Here is a 19,355-nt window from a genome sequence, read left to right on the forward strand (position 1 = left end):
GCAGAAATACAAAGCATCCTAAGAGACTGCTACAAGCAACTCTATGCCAGTAAAATGGACAACGTGGAGGAAATGGACAAATTCTTAGAAAGGTACAACCTTCCAAGACTGAACCAGGAAGAAATAGAAAATATAAACAGACCAATCACTAGTAATGAAATTGAAACTGTGATTAAAAATCTTCCAAACAACAGTCCAGGACCCAGATGACTTCACAGGTGAATTCTATCAGTTAGAGAAGAGCTAACCCCTATTCTTCTCAAACTCTTCACAAAACTTGCAGAAGAAGGAACACTCCCAAACTCATTCTATGAGAACACCATCACCCTGATACCAAAAACAGACAAAGATACTACCAAAAAAAAAAAAAATACAGACCAATATCACTGATGAATATAGATGCAAAAATTCTCAACTAAACACTAGCAAACAGAATCCAACAACACATTAAAAGGATCATACACCATGATCATGTGGGATTTATCCCAGGGATGCAAGGATTCTTCAATATACACAAATCAATCAATGTGATACACCATATTAACAAATTGAAGAATAAAAACCATATGATCATCTCAGTAGATGCAGAAAAAGCTTTTGACAAAATTCAACACCGATATATAATAAAAAAACTCTCCAGAAAGTAGGCATACAGGGGACCTACCACAGCATAATAAAGGCCATATATGACAAACCCACAGAAAACATCATTCTCAATGGTGAAAACTGTAAGCATTTCCTCTAAGATCAGGAATAAGACAAGAATGTCCACTCTTGCCACTATTATTCAACATAGTTTTGGAAGTCCTAGCCACGGCAATCAGAGAGGAAAAAGAAATAAAAGGAATACAAATTGGAAAAGAAGAAGTAAAAGTGTCACTGTTTGCAGATGACATAATAGTATACACAGAGCATCCTAAAGATGCCACCAGAAAACTACTAGAGCTAATCAATGAATTTGGTAAAGTTTCAGGATACAAAATTAATGCACAGAAATCTCTTGCATTCCTATACACTAACGATGAAAAATCTGAAAGAGAAATTAAGGAAACACTCACATTTACCATTGCAACACAAAGAATAAAATACCTAGGAATAAACCTACCTAAGGAGGTAAAAGACCTGTATGCAGAAAACTATAAGACACTCATGAAAGAAATTAAAGATGATAAAAACAGATGGAGAGATAAACCATGCTCTTGGATTGGAAGAATCAACATCGTGAAAATGACTATACTACCCAAAGCCATCTACAGATTGAACGCAATCCCTATCAAATTACCAATGGCATTTATTACAGAACTAGAACAAAAAATCTTAAAATTTGTATGAAGACACAAAAGACCCCGAATAGCCAAAGCAGCCTTGAGGAAAAACACTGGAGCTGGAGGAATCAGACTCCCTGACTTCATACTATACTACAAAGCTACAGTAATCAAGACAATATGGTACTGGCACAAAAACAGAAATATAGATCAATGGAACCGGATAGAAAGACGAGAGATAAACCCATGCACATATGGTCACCTTATCTTTGATAAAGGAGGCAGGAATATACAGTGGAGAAAAGACAGCCTCTTCAATAAGTGGTGCTGGGAAAACTGGACAGGTACATGTAAAAGTATGAGATTAGATCACTCCCTAACACCATACACAAAAATAAGCTAAAAATGGATTAAAGACCTAAATGTAAGGCCAGAAACTATCAAACTCTTAGAGGAAAACATAGACAGAACACTCTATGACATAAATCACAGCAAGATCCTTTTTGACTCACCTCCTAGAGTAATGGAAATAAAAACAAAAATAAACAAATGGGACCTAATGAAACTTCAAAGCTTTTGCACATCAAAGGAAACCATAAACAAGACCAAAAGACAACCCTCAGAATGGGAGAAAATATTTGCAAATGAAGCAACCGACAAAGGATTAATCTCCAAAATTTACAAGCAGCTCATGCAGCTCAATAACAAAAAAACAACCCAATCCAAAAATGGGCAGAAGACCTAAACAGACATTTCTCCAAAGAAGATATACAGACTGCCAACAAACACATGAAAGAATGCTCAACATCATTAATCATTAGGGAAATGCAAATCAAAACTACAATGAGATATCATCTCACACTGGTCAGAATGGCCATCATCAAAAAATCTAGAAACAATAAATCCTGGAGAGTGTGTGGAAAAAAGGGAACACTGCTGGTGGAAATGTGAATTGGTACAGCCACTATGGAGAACAGTATGGAGGTCCCTTAAAAAACTAAAAGTAGAACTACCATACGACCCAGCAATCCCACTACTGGGCATATACCCTGAGAAAACCATAATTCAAAAAGAGTCATGTACCAAAATGTTCATTGCAGCTCTATTTACAATAGCCAGGAGATGGAAACAACCTAAGTGTCCATCAATGGATGAATGGATAAAGAAGATGTGGCACATATATACAATGGAATATTACTCAGCCATAAAAAGAAACGAAATTGTTATTTATAGTGAGGTGGATGGACCTAGAGTCTGTCATACAGAGTGAAGTAAGTCAGAAAGAGGAAAAGAAATACCGTATGCTAACACATATATATGGAATCTAAGAAAAAAAATTAAAAAGGTCATGAAGAACCTGGGGCAAGAAGGGAATAAAGACACAGATCTACTAGAGAATGGACTTGAGGATATGCAGATGGGGAAGGGTAAGCTGTGCCAAAGAGAGTGGCATGGACATATATACACTACCAAACGTAAAATAGATAGCTAGTGGGAAGCAGCCACATAGCACAGGGAGATCAGCTCGGTGCTTTGTGACCACCTAGAGTGTTTGGATAGGGAGGGTGAGAGAGAGAGGGACGCAAGAGGGAAGATATATGGGAACATATGTATATGTATAACTGATTCACTTTGTTATAAAGCAGAAACTAACACACCATTGTAGAGCAATAATACTTCAATAAAGATGTTAAAAAAAAATAAAACCATAAGAGAATACTATGATCAGTTATAGCCAACAAACTGGACAACCTAGAAGAAATGGACAAATTTCTACAAACATAGAGCTTACAAAAACTGAGTCAAGAAGAAACAGACAATTTGAACAGACCAGTCACTAGATGTGAAATAAAATTTGCAATTAAAAAAAGACTCCCAGCAATCAAAATTCCAGGATGGGACAGCTCCACAGGGGAATTCTATCAAATGTATAAAGAAGAACTAATAACTGTCCTAATCAAACTATTCCAAAACTTTAAGAGGATAGAACACTCCCAGATTCATTCTACAAGGCCACACTTACTGTGATACCAAAACCATGCAAAGACACTACAAAGAAATTAAATTACAGGCCAGTATTTTTGATGAATATAGATGCAGAAATCTTCAACAAAATATTCACAAACTGAATCCAACAATACATAAAAAGGATCATATATCATGATCAAGTTGGATTTATTCCAGGGTCACAAGAGTTGTTCACATTCACAAATCAATCACTAGGATCCACCACATTTAGAAAAGGAAAGATAAAAATTATGATTGTCTCTATAGATACAGAAAAAATATTTAACAAAATTCAATATTTATCATAAAAACTCTCATCAAAGTTTGTATGGAGGGAACATATCTCAACATAATAAAGTTCATTTATGACAAACCCACAGCCAAATCATACTCAATTATGAAAAATGAAAGTTTTTCTTTAAAATCAGGAACAAGACAAGAATGCCCACTTTTGCTACTTCTGTTTAACATAGTGTTGGAAGTCCTAACCACAGCAATCAGACAAGAAAAAGTAATAAAATATATGCAGATTTTAAGAGGAAGAGGTAAAACTGTCACTATTTGCAGATGACATGACACTCTATATAGAGAACCCTAAAGTCTCCACCGAAGAACTATTAGAACTGATGTATTCAGAAAGGTTGCAGGATACAAGAATAATATACAGAAATCTGTTGTCTTTCTATACACTAGTAATGAAATATCAGAAAGAGAAAGTAAACAATCCTGTTTATAATCACATAAGAAAATAAAATACTTAGGAATAAACTTAACCAAGGAGGTGAGAGACCTGTACTCTGAAAACTATAAAACACTGATAAAGGAAATTGAAGATGATCCAAAAAAATGGAAAGATATCCCATGCTCTTGGGTTGGAGGGAGTGATATTATTAAAATAGACATACTACCCAAAGCAATCTACAGATTTAAGCACTCTCTATCAAAATACCCATGACATTTTTCATAGAACTAGAACAAATAATCCTAAAACTTATATAGAATCACAAAAGATGCTGAATTGCCAAAGCAATCCTGAGTAAAAAGAACAAAGCTAGAGGCATAACCCTCCCAGACTTCAGACTATACTACAAAGCTACAGTAATCAAAACAACGTGGTATTGGCACAACAACAGACACATAGATTAATGGAATGGAACAGAACAGAGAGCCCAGAAATAAACCCACACACTTATGGTCAATTAACCAATGACAAAGGAGGCAAGAATATACAATGGAGAAAAGACACATAGTCCAGGGAAAACTGGACAGCTACATGTAAAAGAATGAAATTAAAACATTCTCTAACACTGTATGCAAAAATAAACTCTTAATGGATTAAAGACCTAAATGTAAGACTGGAAACCATAAAACTAGAAGAAAACGTAAGGGTAATGCTCTTTGATGTAAATTATAGCAATATTTTTTTGGATCTGTCTCCTAAAGCAAAGGAAATAAGAGCAAAAATAAACAGATTGGATCTAATTAAACATAAAACCCTTTGCACAACAAAGGAAACCATAGACAAAGCAAAAAGACAACCTACTCAATGGGAGAAAATATTTGTAAATATTTTTTACAAGGGGTAAGGGGTTAATAGCAAAAATATATAAACAGCTCATACAACTCAACTCAATACAGCAAAAAGAAACAACCCAATCAAAAAACAGACAGAAGACCTGAATGGATGTTTTTCCAAAGAAGACATACAGATGGCCAACAGGCATATGAAAAGATGCTCAACATCACTTTCGACTTAGTAGAGAAATGCAAATCAAAACCACAATGACGTATCACCTTACACCTGTCAGAATGGCCATCATCAAAATGTATACAAATAACAAATATTGAAGAGGATGTGGAGAAAAGGGAACCCTAGTACACTATTGGTGGGAATGTAAACTGGTGCAACCACCATGGGAAACAGTATGGAGATTCCTCAAAAAACTAAAAATAGAACTACCGTATGATCCAGTAATTCCACTCATGGGTATATATCTGGAAAAAATGAAATCACTAATTCAAAAACATAAACGCACCCCAATGTTCATAGCAGCACCGTTTACAATAGCCAAGACATGGAAGCATCCCAGGTTCCCAGATGATTGGATTAAGAAGATGTGTTTTATATATGTGGTGGAATATTACTCAGCCATAAAAAAGAATGAAATTCTGCCATTTGCAGCAACATGGATGGACCTAGAGGATACAATGCTTAATGAAGTAAGTCAGACAAAGACAAAATACTGTATGATATTACCTACATGTGAAATCTAAATAATAATACGTATGGATGTCCATGCAAAACATAAAGACACACAGATAGAGAAACAAACTTATGGTTGCCAGAGGAGAGGGGGGGAAGGACAAGTTAGGGATATGAGATTAGCTGATACAAACTACTATATATAAAATAGATAAACAATAAGAATATACTGTATAGCATAGGAAATTGTGCCCATTATCTTACCTGTAATGGAGCATAATCTGCAAAAATACTGAATCAGTTGCCATATACCTGAATTTAACACAATATTATAGATCAACAAAAAATAAATTAATTTTAAAAAATAAGAGTAATGTGATAGGTTTCATATAGAATAAAATGTCCCTTGATAGTAAAAAAAAAACAACTGGAGTTTGGATAAAACAGTGCAGGAAAATCAAGAGGTATCCAGCCATGAGTTTAAAAGGACCTATGTTAAAAGGGTGGTAGTGAAATAGAAAAGAAAGACAGAAGGAAAAGGTATTTCATGGAAAGACTAGATTATGACTTTGGTGTATGGTGGAATAATGAAAATGAAAAAAACAGAAAAATCAAAAGAACCTGAAATTTTGAGTCTTTGATAATTGAGGGAACTTGAATTTAAAAATTAAAAAGAATGTAATGAAAACGTACAGGTTTGGCAAGATATTATTAAACGTCATTTGAGCCTTCTGAGTTTAGGGAGTAAATATCCAAGTAGAAATGTATAAAACCAGTTTGACCTAAGATGAAACAAGAGGTCAAGGCTATGGAAATAAATTTTAAAGTCCTGATTGTGTATGTTGCTCAATTTTTATGTGTACTTATGTCTCCCCAACCAGATTGTAGTATTGTAGAGAACAATGGCTAAATCTTACACATGCAGATATTCCCTATGGTGCTTAGCTCAGTGCTATGCATGTTGGAGGTATTCAATAAATACTTTGAATACAGAAACATCACTGGCATAATGAAAACTTCTCAGAGGATATAAACTTGACCTGAAGTTTAATAGATGAGAAAGATATTCATCAAGACATTGAGAGGGAACTCCAGAAAGAGGGAACTCCAGAAAGAGGGAACAAGTAGTGCATGAAAAGGAAAGAAGGTATGAAAGGACATGTTGTATTAAGGGAGCTGAAAGTAGGTCGTTCATTTTGTGGGGTTTTTTGTTTGTTTTTAATTTTATTTTATTTTATATTGGAGCATAGTTGATTAACATTGTTGTGTTAGTTTCAGATGTACAGCAAAGTGATTCAGTCATGCATATACATGTATCTATTCTTTTGCAATTTATTTTCCCATTTAGGTTATTACAGAATATTGAGCAGTGTTCCCTGTGCTATACAGTAGGTCCTTGTTGGTTATCTATTTTAAATAAAGTAGTGCATACATGTCAATCCCAAGTCTATCCCTCCACCCCACCCTTCCCCGCTGGTAACCATAAGTTCATAGGTAGTTCATTTTGACTAGTGTGTACAGTGAGAAATTGTAGGCAGTTAGGTTGTTTAGAAAGGAAACCATGAGTTAAATCATGAAGAGCCTTGTTAAGGAGTTTGTCCTAAAAACAATTGCTGAAAAATTTGAAGAAAGCATATAACATTTACATTTTAGAAATATTGCCAGAATGAGAAAGAGTAAGGTAAGACTAAAAGTGGGAAAATCAGATAAAATGGTACTTTATTTAATGAAAACAATGGCTTCTTAAGACCTGTTTAGGAGGTAGAATCAATGTGATTTGGTAATTTTTTAAGAACTGAAAAGTGAATGGGAGGAATCAAGGATGACTCTGGAGATGGAGTTTGGTCAGTTAATGGATAGTGAAACCATGTAACAAAATAAGGACCATTCAGTACAAAGAGGTTTAAGGGAGAGAGTAACTGGAAGAATGATGATAAACTGTGAGTTTGAGTTACTTATGGGCTACTCTGGAGTCAATTTCTCATTTGTAAGATGTCTGGGCCGTGAATATAGATATGATAGCTGTCAATGAATGGATAAAGTTAAAGCCATGGTTCAATACCCACCAGTGGGGGTCTTGGTTCAGCTAAACAATCAAACTCCCATGACTACAATAGACCAGGTTTGCCTCAATTAGAAGACATAAAACATTGCATGTCGATAGGCAACATTCTTCAACAGGAGGACTTCTCATGGCATGCCACAAAACAGTCAAAGTGCTGATCTTTGCTGTGCCCCTATTCCCACAAGTGATGACATCACAATGAGCAGACAGCCACCCTGGGTTAGAAATCCCATGTTCCAAACAGAAGCCAATATTTCTTGTAATGGCTCTATATGAATAGTTTCCATGCAAGAGATATGTCCAGTTATAAGAATTACCACACTCAGGGAAACCTAAAGCTATAGCTTCCTACCAGGTATCTATGATTTATTCACAGTTGTCCCAGTACAGATAGAGTTTACCAATAAAGGGTCATTTTTTACATAGTCAATGTGCCTGAAACACAGTTCAAGTCCTGCTAGTAATCCAGGGAACAGAGTTAGAAAATTAACCCAAAGTTGAATTGGTCCACAGAGGATGGATTTTGTTAACCCTTCACTCAGATACAGATACAGATAAGATCACACAGACAGTATAAATAAGATTACACAGAGTATGGATATATAAGCAAAGAAGAGGATGACATAACTCTCAAAAATTCCAGCATATCCAAGCAAAGAAAGAAGAGCTCAAAAAGACCCTGAGAAGAAACAACCAGAGAAGTCAGAAAATAACCAGAAATGTATGATGATATGGAAATAAAGGGAACTAAAGTCAGGAAAGATAGTGGTCAAGAAGTGTCTAGGTCTGCAATTAGGTCAATTAGTTAATCGCTAGCAAAAGCAGTACATTGGAACAGTAGAGGTAGAAGCCAGATAGCAGTAAGTTAAGGATCAAATGGAAGTTGTGGCAGTGAACACAGTATAATTTTAGAGTACTCTGTGGAAAGTTTTATCTGAAAAGGAAGATGACAGACAATTAGTGGGGATGGGGGGTTAGGGTCAAGGGGAATTTAGAGTGATAAAAAATTCCAAATCATTTAGTATAGAAGTAATGTGCATTTTTGTATACAGGTTTTCTTCACTATTAGATTTCTTTTTCTGTGCATTATTACCCTTTGTGTTATCAGACATTTTCAATTAAAAAAGCTCTTTTGCATTATGAATGAAAAGATAGACTTTTTTGTTCAACAATGTCTCTTCTAAGACTTCCTTAAAGTCTTAGAAGAGATAACGCGTCAGACAATTTTGATTTCCCTGTAGCAAACAAACATATAGTTATTATACCAAATCTTGCTAGGACCATTATATCAACTTTGTTTTATGAGAAATTATCTCCATTCTAAATTAGAATACATAGTTTTCAGTTGTTATTGTAATATACTATTATGACTATGACTTCATGATATTTATATCTACCTATACATACACACACATAAATTTTATGTGTTTGGAAAACAAATGTATATAATTTATAGAGAGAACACTATTGTTTACTTATTTAAAAGTTGAACTCCTCTCCACAGATAACTAACAGTATTAAATCATGTATGTGAAAATGCTTTGTAAACTATAAAATGCTATACTATAAATATGACAGCTTGGAATATTAAAGATCAAGTATTAGGTTAATAGAAATATTTATATGTACTGTTATTGAAAATATAATTAAACTACAAATACTTATAAGCTATTGTCACATTAAAAATACATTTTCTGTACAATATAAGCCTAAAATGTGTTAGAGAATAAAGTAATGTCAAGAAACAGGGAGCTTGCAAAGAAGGGGAGGTATATCAGTACTCACAAATGATTGTTCTAATGTAGAAAATATTAGTTGTAGATTAAAATAATTTAAGATGTTGTAATGTGATAATCTAAAGGAGAAAAAAAGTTGTATGAAAAAAATGGAGGGCATTCAATGCTTAAGCCTCAAGAAAAATCAGAGACTTATGTCCATATGAAAATAAAAGCTATTTAGGAAATAATGAGATATAAGAATATTAATAAATGACTAATAAAATAAAAGCCTTCCATCACAACCAAATCCTTATCACAAAGATAATGTACTTGACCGTTCTTCTGGTAGATGTAAGGTAAAATAAGCTATATTTTCCCCATATTTTTATACTTTAAAATGATGTTATTAGATATCTATCTCCAATATCCATGTATTTGTGGTGAGACAGTTGATCCTGAACCACAGGCTACCCTGAGAAATCTGACCAGAGCTAAGCAGTAATCTATTTGACCTCTTTTTGCCCTTTGTACCAGTACTTTAAACCAGATTTTCTAGCCCATATTCATTATCTGTATGACTATCAGACTTCTGAGAGGTGAAAATACTCTAAGAGCAAGGAATGAGAAAGAGGAACCTGAATAAGTAGGCTATGTACATTTCTCAGCTCATGAGAGGACACTGGGTGATCAGAAGAACATCATGCATGGACCCTCAGAACAAAACATAATATGAATTGAAAGCCTCGAGGCAGCCCAATAAATCAAAAAACCATCTTAATAAGGCTGTCTCTCTACTTCCTGTTCAAATGCTTTTCCACCTGTGCAGATCCATTCCTGCCTGTCCAGCTGTCTCCATACCTGATCCCCTCTTACCTAATCAGCTGTCTCCTTTAAGAGCCCCATTGCTGTCCTACCATTCCCAAATTCTTCCTAGCTATCCAACTGTTTCTCCCACCCACCAGCCCCATACCCTGCCTATCTGTCCATCTGTCCCCTCTACTCTTCCAAAGAACTTCTTACCAGCCCCATTACTGTCCTACCCAATCAAATATCTTCCTCGCCCTCCAGCCCCAGTTACTTCCAGCTTTTCTAGCAGTTTCCCTCGTCTACCAGCCCCAATTCCTTCTGCCCAATTCCTATTTACCCCACCCACCCCGAGGTTCACCAGTCATTCCTGATTCTGACTCACAGAGTAAGTTATTTTACAAAACTTTCAGACCCAAACATTTCCTTCCAGCACAACGTTCTACCCCAACCACTCTAATGCCGGCCCTTGTTCATCATTCCCTTCCAGCTCAACTGATTGTTTCCCCAAACCCTTTGGAAGGTCTCCCAGTTTTGGAGCCTTCCTGTTTGTCCAGTCATCCCCCTCATCAACCTATCCCCACTCTTTCTTCTATCACTCCATTGCCTGAATATCCTGCTAGCTTAGATCATTTTCAGTCAGTCCAGCAATCTGTTCCACAAACCATAACATTATCAAATCTGCCCCAGGCCTTTGTAGATCATCCACCTACATCAGTTTTCTCCCATCCACCTCCCTGTCATTCTCCATCCTCTTCTTTGTCTTCATCTTCTACTTCCATATCCTCTTCTTCATCCTCTGTACAGTCTCCTTCCTCCTCATCTGTTTCTTCCTCTCCTTCACCTTCCACTTCTACCTCTCCATTCTTACCGCTTTCATTTATCCCTTTTTCCTCTCCTTTGCATTCATCTCCCTCTCTGTATTTGCCTCCAACAAATTTAGATTTCCCGCCTCTAATTCCTCCTGTTTCTTCTTCCTTTATGATTTCTTCTTCCTATGCTTCACTATTCCTCTCTTTCTACCTCCCCATCTCCTTTTATTCCTATCCATTCCTTCAATCCTCCTCACGAATTGAAAGTAGAGAAGAGAAGAGAAGCAAGTGGAGTAGAGAAGAAAGAAATAGAGAAGAAAAAGTTGACAGATGACAACTTTAAAGGTAAAAAAAAATTAGTTTATTAGGTATTTTGTAGATTTAGCAATACTTCATTTGGGAAGGGTGACTGAAGAGGAAGGAATATGTAAGAGTATAAGAGTAGGAAACCTAAAAGCAAGAGAGAGAAACATATTCTCAGTGTTCAGGAACTTGTGTTAGGTACCTTTTTGCTCTTGTTGATCCCTCTGTGGTCACAAAAATGATAGTCAGGAATCTAGTAATCATTGACTTTGACTATTCCAGTCTGTCCAAATAAAGATATATATGGGTATTGGAGATAGATATATGTCACATGTGGCCAAGTGTCACCTTCCAAAACATTTGAATCCTCATTGAACTGGGAATAATTCCAATGAATTGGGAATAAATACCCTTGGGGTTCTCACTACTGCCCCTAATGCAACAGCAGTCAGCTATTTGATATACTTCACCCCCAAAAAAGAAATTATTCCTTTGTTCTTTTCTTTTCACTTTGTACATATATTGAAATGTTACATGCTATAAGTTTCCAGAAGATGTGAAATTCTAAAAGAAGATGATGTCATCCACTAATAATTTGTGGATGGCACTTTAACACACTAAAAATAAAGGTAGCCCCCTCTGTGGCATGAAAACCATGCTTATATTTGTGGTACAACTGAAAATAAATATGTACACTCTTCTCCATGCAATAAAATCCAAGCTTCCAAAACTAGTAAAGTTAGATGGAAATTCCTGTCTACCCTAACAAGAAATTTTATTTTCTATCTGCTTGAATCTTCAACCAACTCTATTAGGGTTATAGGGATACCTACCATCCATGACATCAACTCAGAACTAAGGGTATGCAGCATATCATTATCCAGATAGGAATTCTCTTAAAGAGCTGAGGACTAACTCTATACATCTACAGGAATTACTTCTATATCTATCCCAAACAGTAGATAGAGGAATAGGATTTAATAATCAGAGCCATGAATAATTGGATATTCCTACATGAAGACGGAGTGCTTTATTGGCACTGTAATCTCACATCCACTTTTATTCTACTGTTGACTCCTTGAAATTCCCATTCTAATATGTCTATATATTTCTCCAATATCCTTATATGTGATTATCTGGACACACACACACACACACACACACACATACATATGAATATATCATATGTATGCTAACTTTATTTAAATGTACTAAACATTTTTTATGTATGGTTCACAGAGTCATAGATAATTCCTTGCCTTCATCATTGTCAAAAAATGATCACAAGCATCAGAAACATCTATCCAAAATCAATTCTGATAAAGAAATGAAGGAAAACAGCAAGGCAAACTTGACTACTAACAAAGATGCATTCCAGCTTAAACTGGAGGAAACTCAGAAACTCCTAGAAGATCAGCATCTAAGCAGTTTGCAAGTATGAAACTCTAAATACATTATTAATATTTTAATATCTAGCAATAATTCTGTCCCATTTTTGCAGTGTTCTCCACTAAAGAAATGTATACCACTAGCCAAGGGTGTGTTTAGATGAATCAGCACAAATTCATCACAGATACTAATGAAATAAGTTTTTAATATTTTTTTAACCTTTTACTCCATTTTTCTCTCTGCTTTTATTCTTATTTTTCCATCTCTCATATTTAGAAAAATATGCTTTATGGATGCTATTTTCTGAAAAACATGAAAGCTATTTGAAAGTATAATGTAATATAAGTAACATTATTAAAGACTGGATTATAAAAAGCAACTTGAAAATTATAATACATATGGACATAAGGTTCTTAATGAAAATATGGCACAATTAGCTAGAAATGGCGTCTCTATTCTGACTCTAATATGGTATTTACTTTGGTTTTTCCCACAAATGAGCATGGAGTTCATACTACATTTCCTGAAATATTCATGCACTTTATTTTTTATGAGTAATTACACACAGTTATGAGATTCTTAGTAGGCTGATATCAAGATTAAATTCATAACCTTGGCCTAATTTATCCAATAACTGAGCAATTATGGCAAGACTAGAAAAGCGAAGCAGGAGACTTCTGGCTATGATGAAGTGCCTTCCTGCCTATAATTCTATAATTCTGAATAAATAATATGAAACAATTATTTTTAGACAGTATAGAACAGGTAGTATAAGATATGATCACTAAAAATAAGGGAAACAAATGAGGTAAGCCCTAAGATTACATAAGCTTTTTACCTGTACATGTCCTCTGGAAAAGCCTAAAAAAATTCCACAGGTATTCCAACTACCTGTCAAAAAAACCCCCAACCCTTTCTAAAGAAGATTGACATCTAAACATTCAGCATAATGTTCACAACGTCCAACACTCAATCAGAACTTACTAGACATATGAAAAAGCAGAAACCTGTATGGCCCATAACCAGGAGAAAAATTAGCCAATATAATCAGACACATAAATGACAGAGATAACAGAATTATTAGGCAAGAATTTAAAATAACTTTTTAAATATTTTCAAGGAATTAAAGAAAAATGAACATAATGAAAATGGAATTTTTGGAAGAACCAAATAGAACTTCTAGATCTGAAAACATATTATCTGAGATTAAAATTACACTGGATGGACTTAACAGAGCAGGCATTATGGACAAAAAGATCAGTGGACCGAAATCATCCAAACTGAAGCATTGGGAGAAAAAAGACGGAAAAAATATATAACAAAATGTTAGTGACCTGAGGAACAATATCTAAATCTAACATACATTTAATTTAAATCTCACAAGGGGTAGAGGGAACCTTTAAAGAAAACAGTGGCTGAAAATGTTTCAAACTTGATGAAACTATGAATCCACAAATCAAAGAAGCTCAACAAACTCCAAGAAGGATAAGTGTGCACCCATGTGCATATGCGCACACACCGTTCATAAAAGCACATGAAAATTAGATTAAGCTGGGGGGGGGGAAGATGTATTATGTGCAGGTGAACAAAGATAAGATGGACCATACTAATTTCAAGCCAGAAGACAGTGAAACAATATTTTTAAAGTTCTGAGAAAAAAACATATGACCAACTTATAATCTATATCTAACTAAAATGTCCTTCTAAATGTCCTTCTAAAATGAAGGCAAAATAGGCATTTTCAAACAAACATCAGCTGAACACCACCACCAGTATCTGCACTATAAGAAATGCTCCCAGAAATTTTTCAGGCAGAATGAAAATGATAACAGATGAAAACTCAGATCTATAGTGACAGAAAACAGATTAGTGGTTGTTAATGGGTAAGTATTGACTACAAAGAAGCATGATGGAAATTTCAACAGATGGAAAGGTTCTAAAATATTTCAGTATGATGGTTTCGAACTATACGTTTTAAATGAGTGCATTTTATTGTAGATAAGTATATCTCAATAAAGTTGATTTAAAGACTAAAACACAAGGCATGTTAAGTCTAGTACAGTTTTTATAAGTAACTTACAAGCAAAACTTGAAGCTGATCATAATGTTTCATTTTTTAGTATAAGAAAATTTCTGAGGGAAAAAATAGTATAATTTAGTGAAATCAGAAGTTGATGAATTTCTTCTGAGGTGCTTTGGGAAATGAAGCCATCACAGACATATGCGAAGAGAAATCTTAAAGCCATGAACATCACACTTACAGCTAGAAGGACCTTCTAACCCAGATTTCTATATCTCATTAGATGCAATCTCAAAGAAATTCATATTAGAGTCATAGAGGTTTTAGGAGCCTCATTATCAATTAATACAACTCAATTCCAAAAACAGGCACTGAAGAAGCTGTGCTTTGATTTGTTCTAGTTAGGTAGAGTGACCATCTCTTTAAAAAGATATCACAGTACTGAAGGATGTGACAGGCAGGGAGTAAATGCTAGTAATAACAAACTCTTATGAATCATTTTCTAAACATTTCACAATAATATATCAATAAGCATGAACTATACAAAGTAAAATATTTTATCTGTAACTGATTTCGTTGGTTTCTCAGTTTATTTGGGGGGCTATAAAAATAATAAATTTTTGTTTAATACCAAAATATTTAAATTTTCTAAAATTTTAAGGGAACTAATTTTCTTTGAGTCTTCTTGACTAGATTAACAATTTAAAGTCTTCTTGAATTTATTTCTACATATGTGATACAGATTAATGCATTCTAAACATATGTCATATATGTGAGAAATTAGAAATAGTTTTAAACATTGACTATACTTTGAAGTGATCGTGAAATTTTATTAAAAACTGATAATTTCCATGAAATTTCATTGAAGTAGCAATAAGAACATGTAAGGAATTCATAGAAATTATTACTGTGCTAAATCTCCAAAAACGAGTCATTAAAATCAATCCTAAATCCACATTAGAGTTACCTGGGGAATTTAAAAATAATAATAATACCACCAGTACCTGGACCCCATCCAAGTATTCAATCAGCAGGACCTGGCATGTTTTTACAAAGCTTCTTATGTGGTTCTAATATGCAGCCAGAGTTGAGAACGCTATTATACAGACCATGAGATTAACTTTTATAAAAAGATGTAGCCTGACCAATAGGAAGCTCATATTAGAGTCATAGGGCTTTTAGGAGCCTCGTTCACGTCCAGTGAAGGTTTCAGGAAAAACATACCATTTGTAAATTACTATTTTTCAGAATTTCACATGCCATTATGAAATCTTCAAGAAACTCCATTCTCTGAATGGAATAGCAATAGCAAAATTATTTTTTAAGCTATAACTATGGCTAGGATAATTAAGTAATTATCAATACTTTAAGGTGAAGAAATTAAGGGACACACACTTTATTGTAAGTCTTTGTTGGCTCCCTCTTTTTCACTCTGAGGACTACTCCAGGGATATAGATTATTTATATACCTATACGGTTTGTAGTCGTACTACTCTATTTTATATGCCAAATAGAATTGGGCTCAGTAACAATGGTGTGTTGAATCATTAATTTTGGCACTTAAAATTTTCTAAGCTATAAAACAATGTTCTTTTTTTTCTTTCAGAAATTTTGTGATGAAGTTAATCATATAACAAATTCTGAAACCCTCTCAAGTATAGACAGTCTTGAGGCTAGGGAATGTGAAGAAATATATTTAAAACTTAATAAAGAGCCTTCTACACCAATCCAGCAGCAGAATTCTATTTCCCTCAAATCCGCAAATCTTCAATCAACTAATCTAAGCTGCTTTGATGAAGATAAGCTGTCATTCTCTAAAACTCAATATATAAATAATTGGCTTATAAATTTAGATGATCCAAACACTCAGACTGTCACACCTTTCTCAGATATTTTAAGTAAACCTAATGTTCTACCTTCACGTAAATGTCTTAATAGTGAAGAACAAAATTCATCTGCTCTGAGTAGAACTGTGGAAAGAGCCACAAATACTGCTAACAATTCAGTAGCCTTTGTATATAGTCCACCCATATTTGTAAAAGATATAAAAAGCAAAAAGACCTCTGAAACTAGTGCTATGAGGACAACTGACACCAATCCTGGATCATTCAAAAGGGAGAGACCATTAGTTACTGAGAGCCCAACATTTAAATTCAGCAAAGCCCAGGCCAATCCAGATTCTCCAACCCAGGAAATGGCAACAATTTCAGACCAAGAGAAATATTCTGAATTGACTCAAGAAAATAGAACTACTTCAGTACCCACTTCATTTGTACCTGTGGCAAAACCTTTAGTTTTGCCATCGAATACACAATCAGCTAGGCCTTTACCCAAAAAAGGTATACATATAAAAGAAATTGACCCAGTGCAGTGTTCTGATAAGTTAGGGGAAATGAAAGACATTAAAGATGAAAAGATAAGATATTCTAACTGTGATGAGGAAGAGTTGTCTTTATTTTCAGATAATTTTCAAGCTGGCTGTGTACCTTACAACTCTGACTCAAAAGATAAAAAACAGAAAATAGCTGAAGCATCAACATCATTGTATAGTATAATTTCTAATTGTGACTTAGTTGGTCAGCACAAGAAAATGAAATGCAATATTCATGAGAGAAATGGTGTGAGGTTTCTTAAAAGTATTTTAAAGAAAGAATCTAAATATGAACATGATTATTTTAAGGCACTGGTTACAAACCAAGGCTTTAAGTTAGGAAATCAAAAAGCAGCAGATATCAGAGATAGTATTGAATTAACAAAAGAAAAAGGGAAAAGTGCAGAAATTCCAAAGATTATTAAAAAACTGAGATGGATTGATGAAACTGAAGATACAGAAAAACATGTTGAAGATAATCATTCACTGAAAAATAGAATAGGAATAACTCAACAGTGGTCTCAACAATTCCACATTCAAACTAAAAGTGTTGCTGCCAGCAACATTACTAGTATTATTCCTGCTTCTTCTGTGAATTCTGCTGATAAGAAAAAGCCCAAGGATGATTTTATCTCTGAAAATGTCACTGCTTTAGGAGGATCTGGAATAGACCATGTGCCTTTGAACTGCTTTATACCTTCAGGTTATAACATTGCTAAACAAGCCTGGCCAGACTCAAAAGAAGAGGAAAGTAAATCCCCTGTAAATAGTGGTGGTTCTAAAACTCAGAAAACTAATCCACAAAAGGGTGGAGCAAAAGTAATTAGAAGAACAAGATCTGCTAAAGTTCAATCAGGCTTTATATATACGAACAGAAAAGGCGCTGTTATTCGACCACAGTCTGCGAGCAAAGCCAACACATTTTTACAAGCTCAGGGTAAATTAATTGTGCCTCATCCTCCTCCTAAATCTCAATTAAATATTAGAAGTTGTAAAAATATACAAGTATCTCAGTATCAAACTGTAATGCCTGAAAATTCTCAAAACATCAGTACATGTGACTATGTTAATTCAAAACATGTGCTTCCAACAGAACACAAGTTAAATCAGTGGAATCAAGAAAGTAGTCTTCCACTCTCACATGTTTGTCCTGACTTAGTCACTGCGATGCCATCTCTACCATATTGTTCTTCTGAGTGCCAAACTTTAGCAAAAATAAATCATTCAAATGGCAATCAAATGGTTGCCCAGCAAGATGGGACATTATATTACACCCAAAGATGTCCAGCATATGAAGAAAGTCATTCCTCTGTGACTCTTAAAACTACTAAAGAAGAATTTGTTCCCTTGTGGAAAATACAGCATAATATTCTGGGTCAAAATGAAAAGGCCGCTGGTAAGAATAAATTTATATATTTTTATAGGTAAAAAGTACAAGTTTTTAAATTCATGTGAACTTTCTCTTCTTGAGATATGGCAATATGCACCTTATAAGATATTAATATTAAATAATAACAGCTTTATAGAAATAACTTATCACCCTTAATATTGTACCCTTGTCTATCTAGTAGCTATTGCTTTTAAGCGAATGACCCAACCTTTGCTCAACTAAAACTAGAAACTTTTGCCAACCTCCATTTTTTCCATGACTTTTCTTGTTAGTTTAAAAATAAATTCTGTTATTATCCCAATATTACAGTCAAAATTTCTGTCAAGTAAGCACAGTGAAAAATGTTGTTTAAAATATTCTAAATAGGTGAATAAATGTGATTATAATACTTTTCTTTATTCTTCTTTAAAATGTTTGTTAAATTTAATTGTTATAAGCTAATAATAGGTGTGCCTACCCCTCTCATTCTCTTTCCAAAAGAGTGGCAACTTTACTTTTATCTGTTATGTATGTAGGGTTTCATATGGAGAAAAAATGATAGCATTCCTTTAAACATTTTTGAAAATTAATTCTCTATATTATGCCTTTGCCCTTAGTAGCTGGTTGATGCCTCATGAAGCTACTTTCCTCTAAGCAAATGGACTATAGGCCCATAAATTTTCCTACCAGTAGAAATCAATTGCCTATTCAGAAATAGATAAGACTTGGGAAACATCAGAAAAGCAACCCTTTTCTTCTCCCAAAGGTATGAATAAATATAAAGAGGATATAATGAGGTAGTTAGTTTAAATTTAAACTATTTAAAGCCTTCTTCAATTAGACCATGAAATTTTAAGGACAAGGGACTATTTTTATAATTCTTCACCTTATCCCCAGGTTTGAACACTGCCTGGCACTTAGTAGGCATCCAGTCTTTTCTTGAATTGAATGGACACAAGCCAGATTAGCAGATGGGAAGCTAAATGCAAAGACCTTAATCTAAACCTAGATTTTTAACTATTATTTCTC

At 34.4% G+C, this 19,355-nt stretch overlaps 1 protein-coding gene across 10 annotated transcripts in view; it reads left to right on the forward strand.

Annotated features, from left to right (window-relative positions):
• Positions 1–19,355, forward strand: part of CEP126 (centrosomal protein 126) — a 116,953-nt gene that overhangs the window by 53,146 nt on the left and 44,452 nt on the right. For all 10 annotated transcript variants that reach the window (XM_060303951.1, XM_060303953.1, XM_060303955.1 and 7 more), the window contains exons 5-6: positions 12,417–12,612; positions 16,193–18,353. In XM_060303951.1, the coding sequence (XP_060159934.1) occupies positions 12,417–12,612; positions 16,193–18,353 (2,357 nt within the window). The remainder of the gene's footprint in view (positions 1–12,416; positions 12,613–16,192; positions 18,354–19,355) is intronic.

This window comes from Globicephala melas, chromosome 8 (genome assembly GCF_963455315.2).
Source record: "Globicephala melas chromosome 8, mGloMel1.2, whole genome shotgun sequence".
Lineage (NCBI taxonomy): Eukaryota > Metazoa > Chordata > Mammalia > Artiodactyla > Delphinidae > Globicephala > Globicephala melas.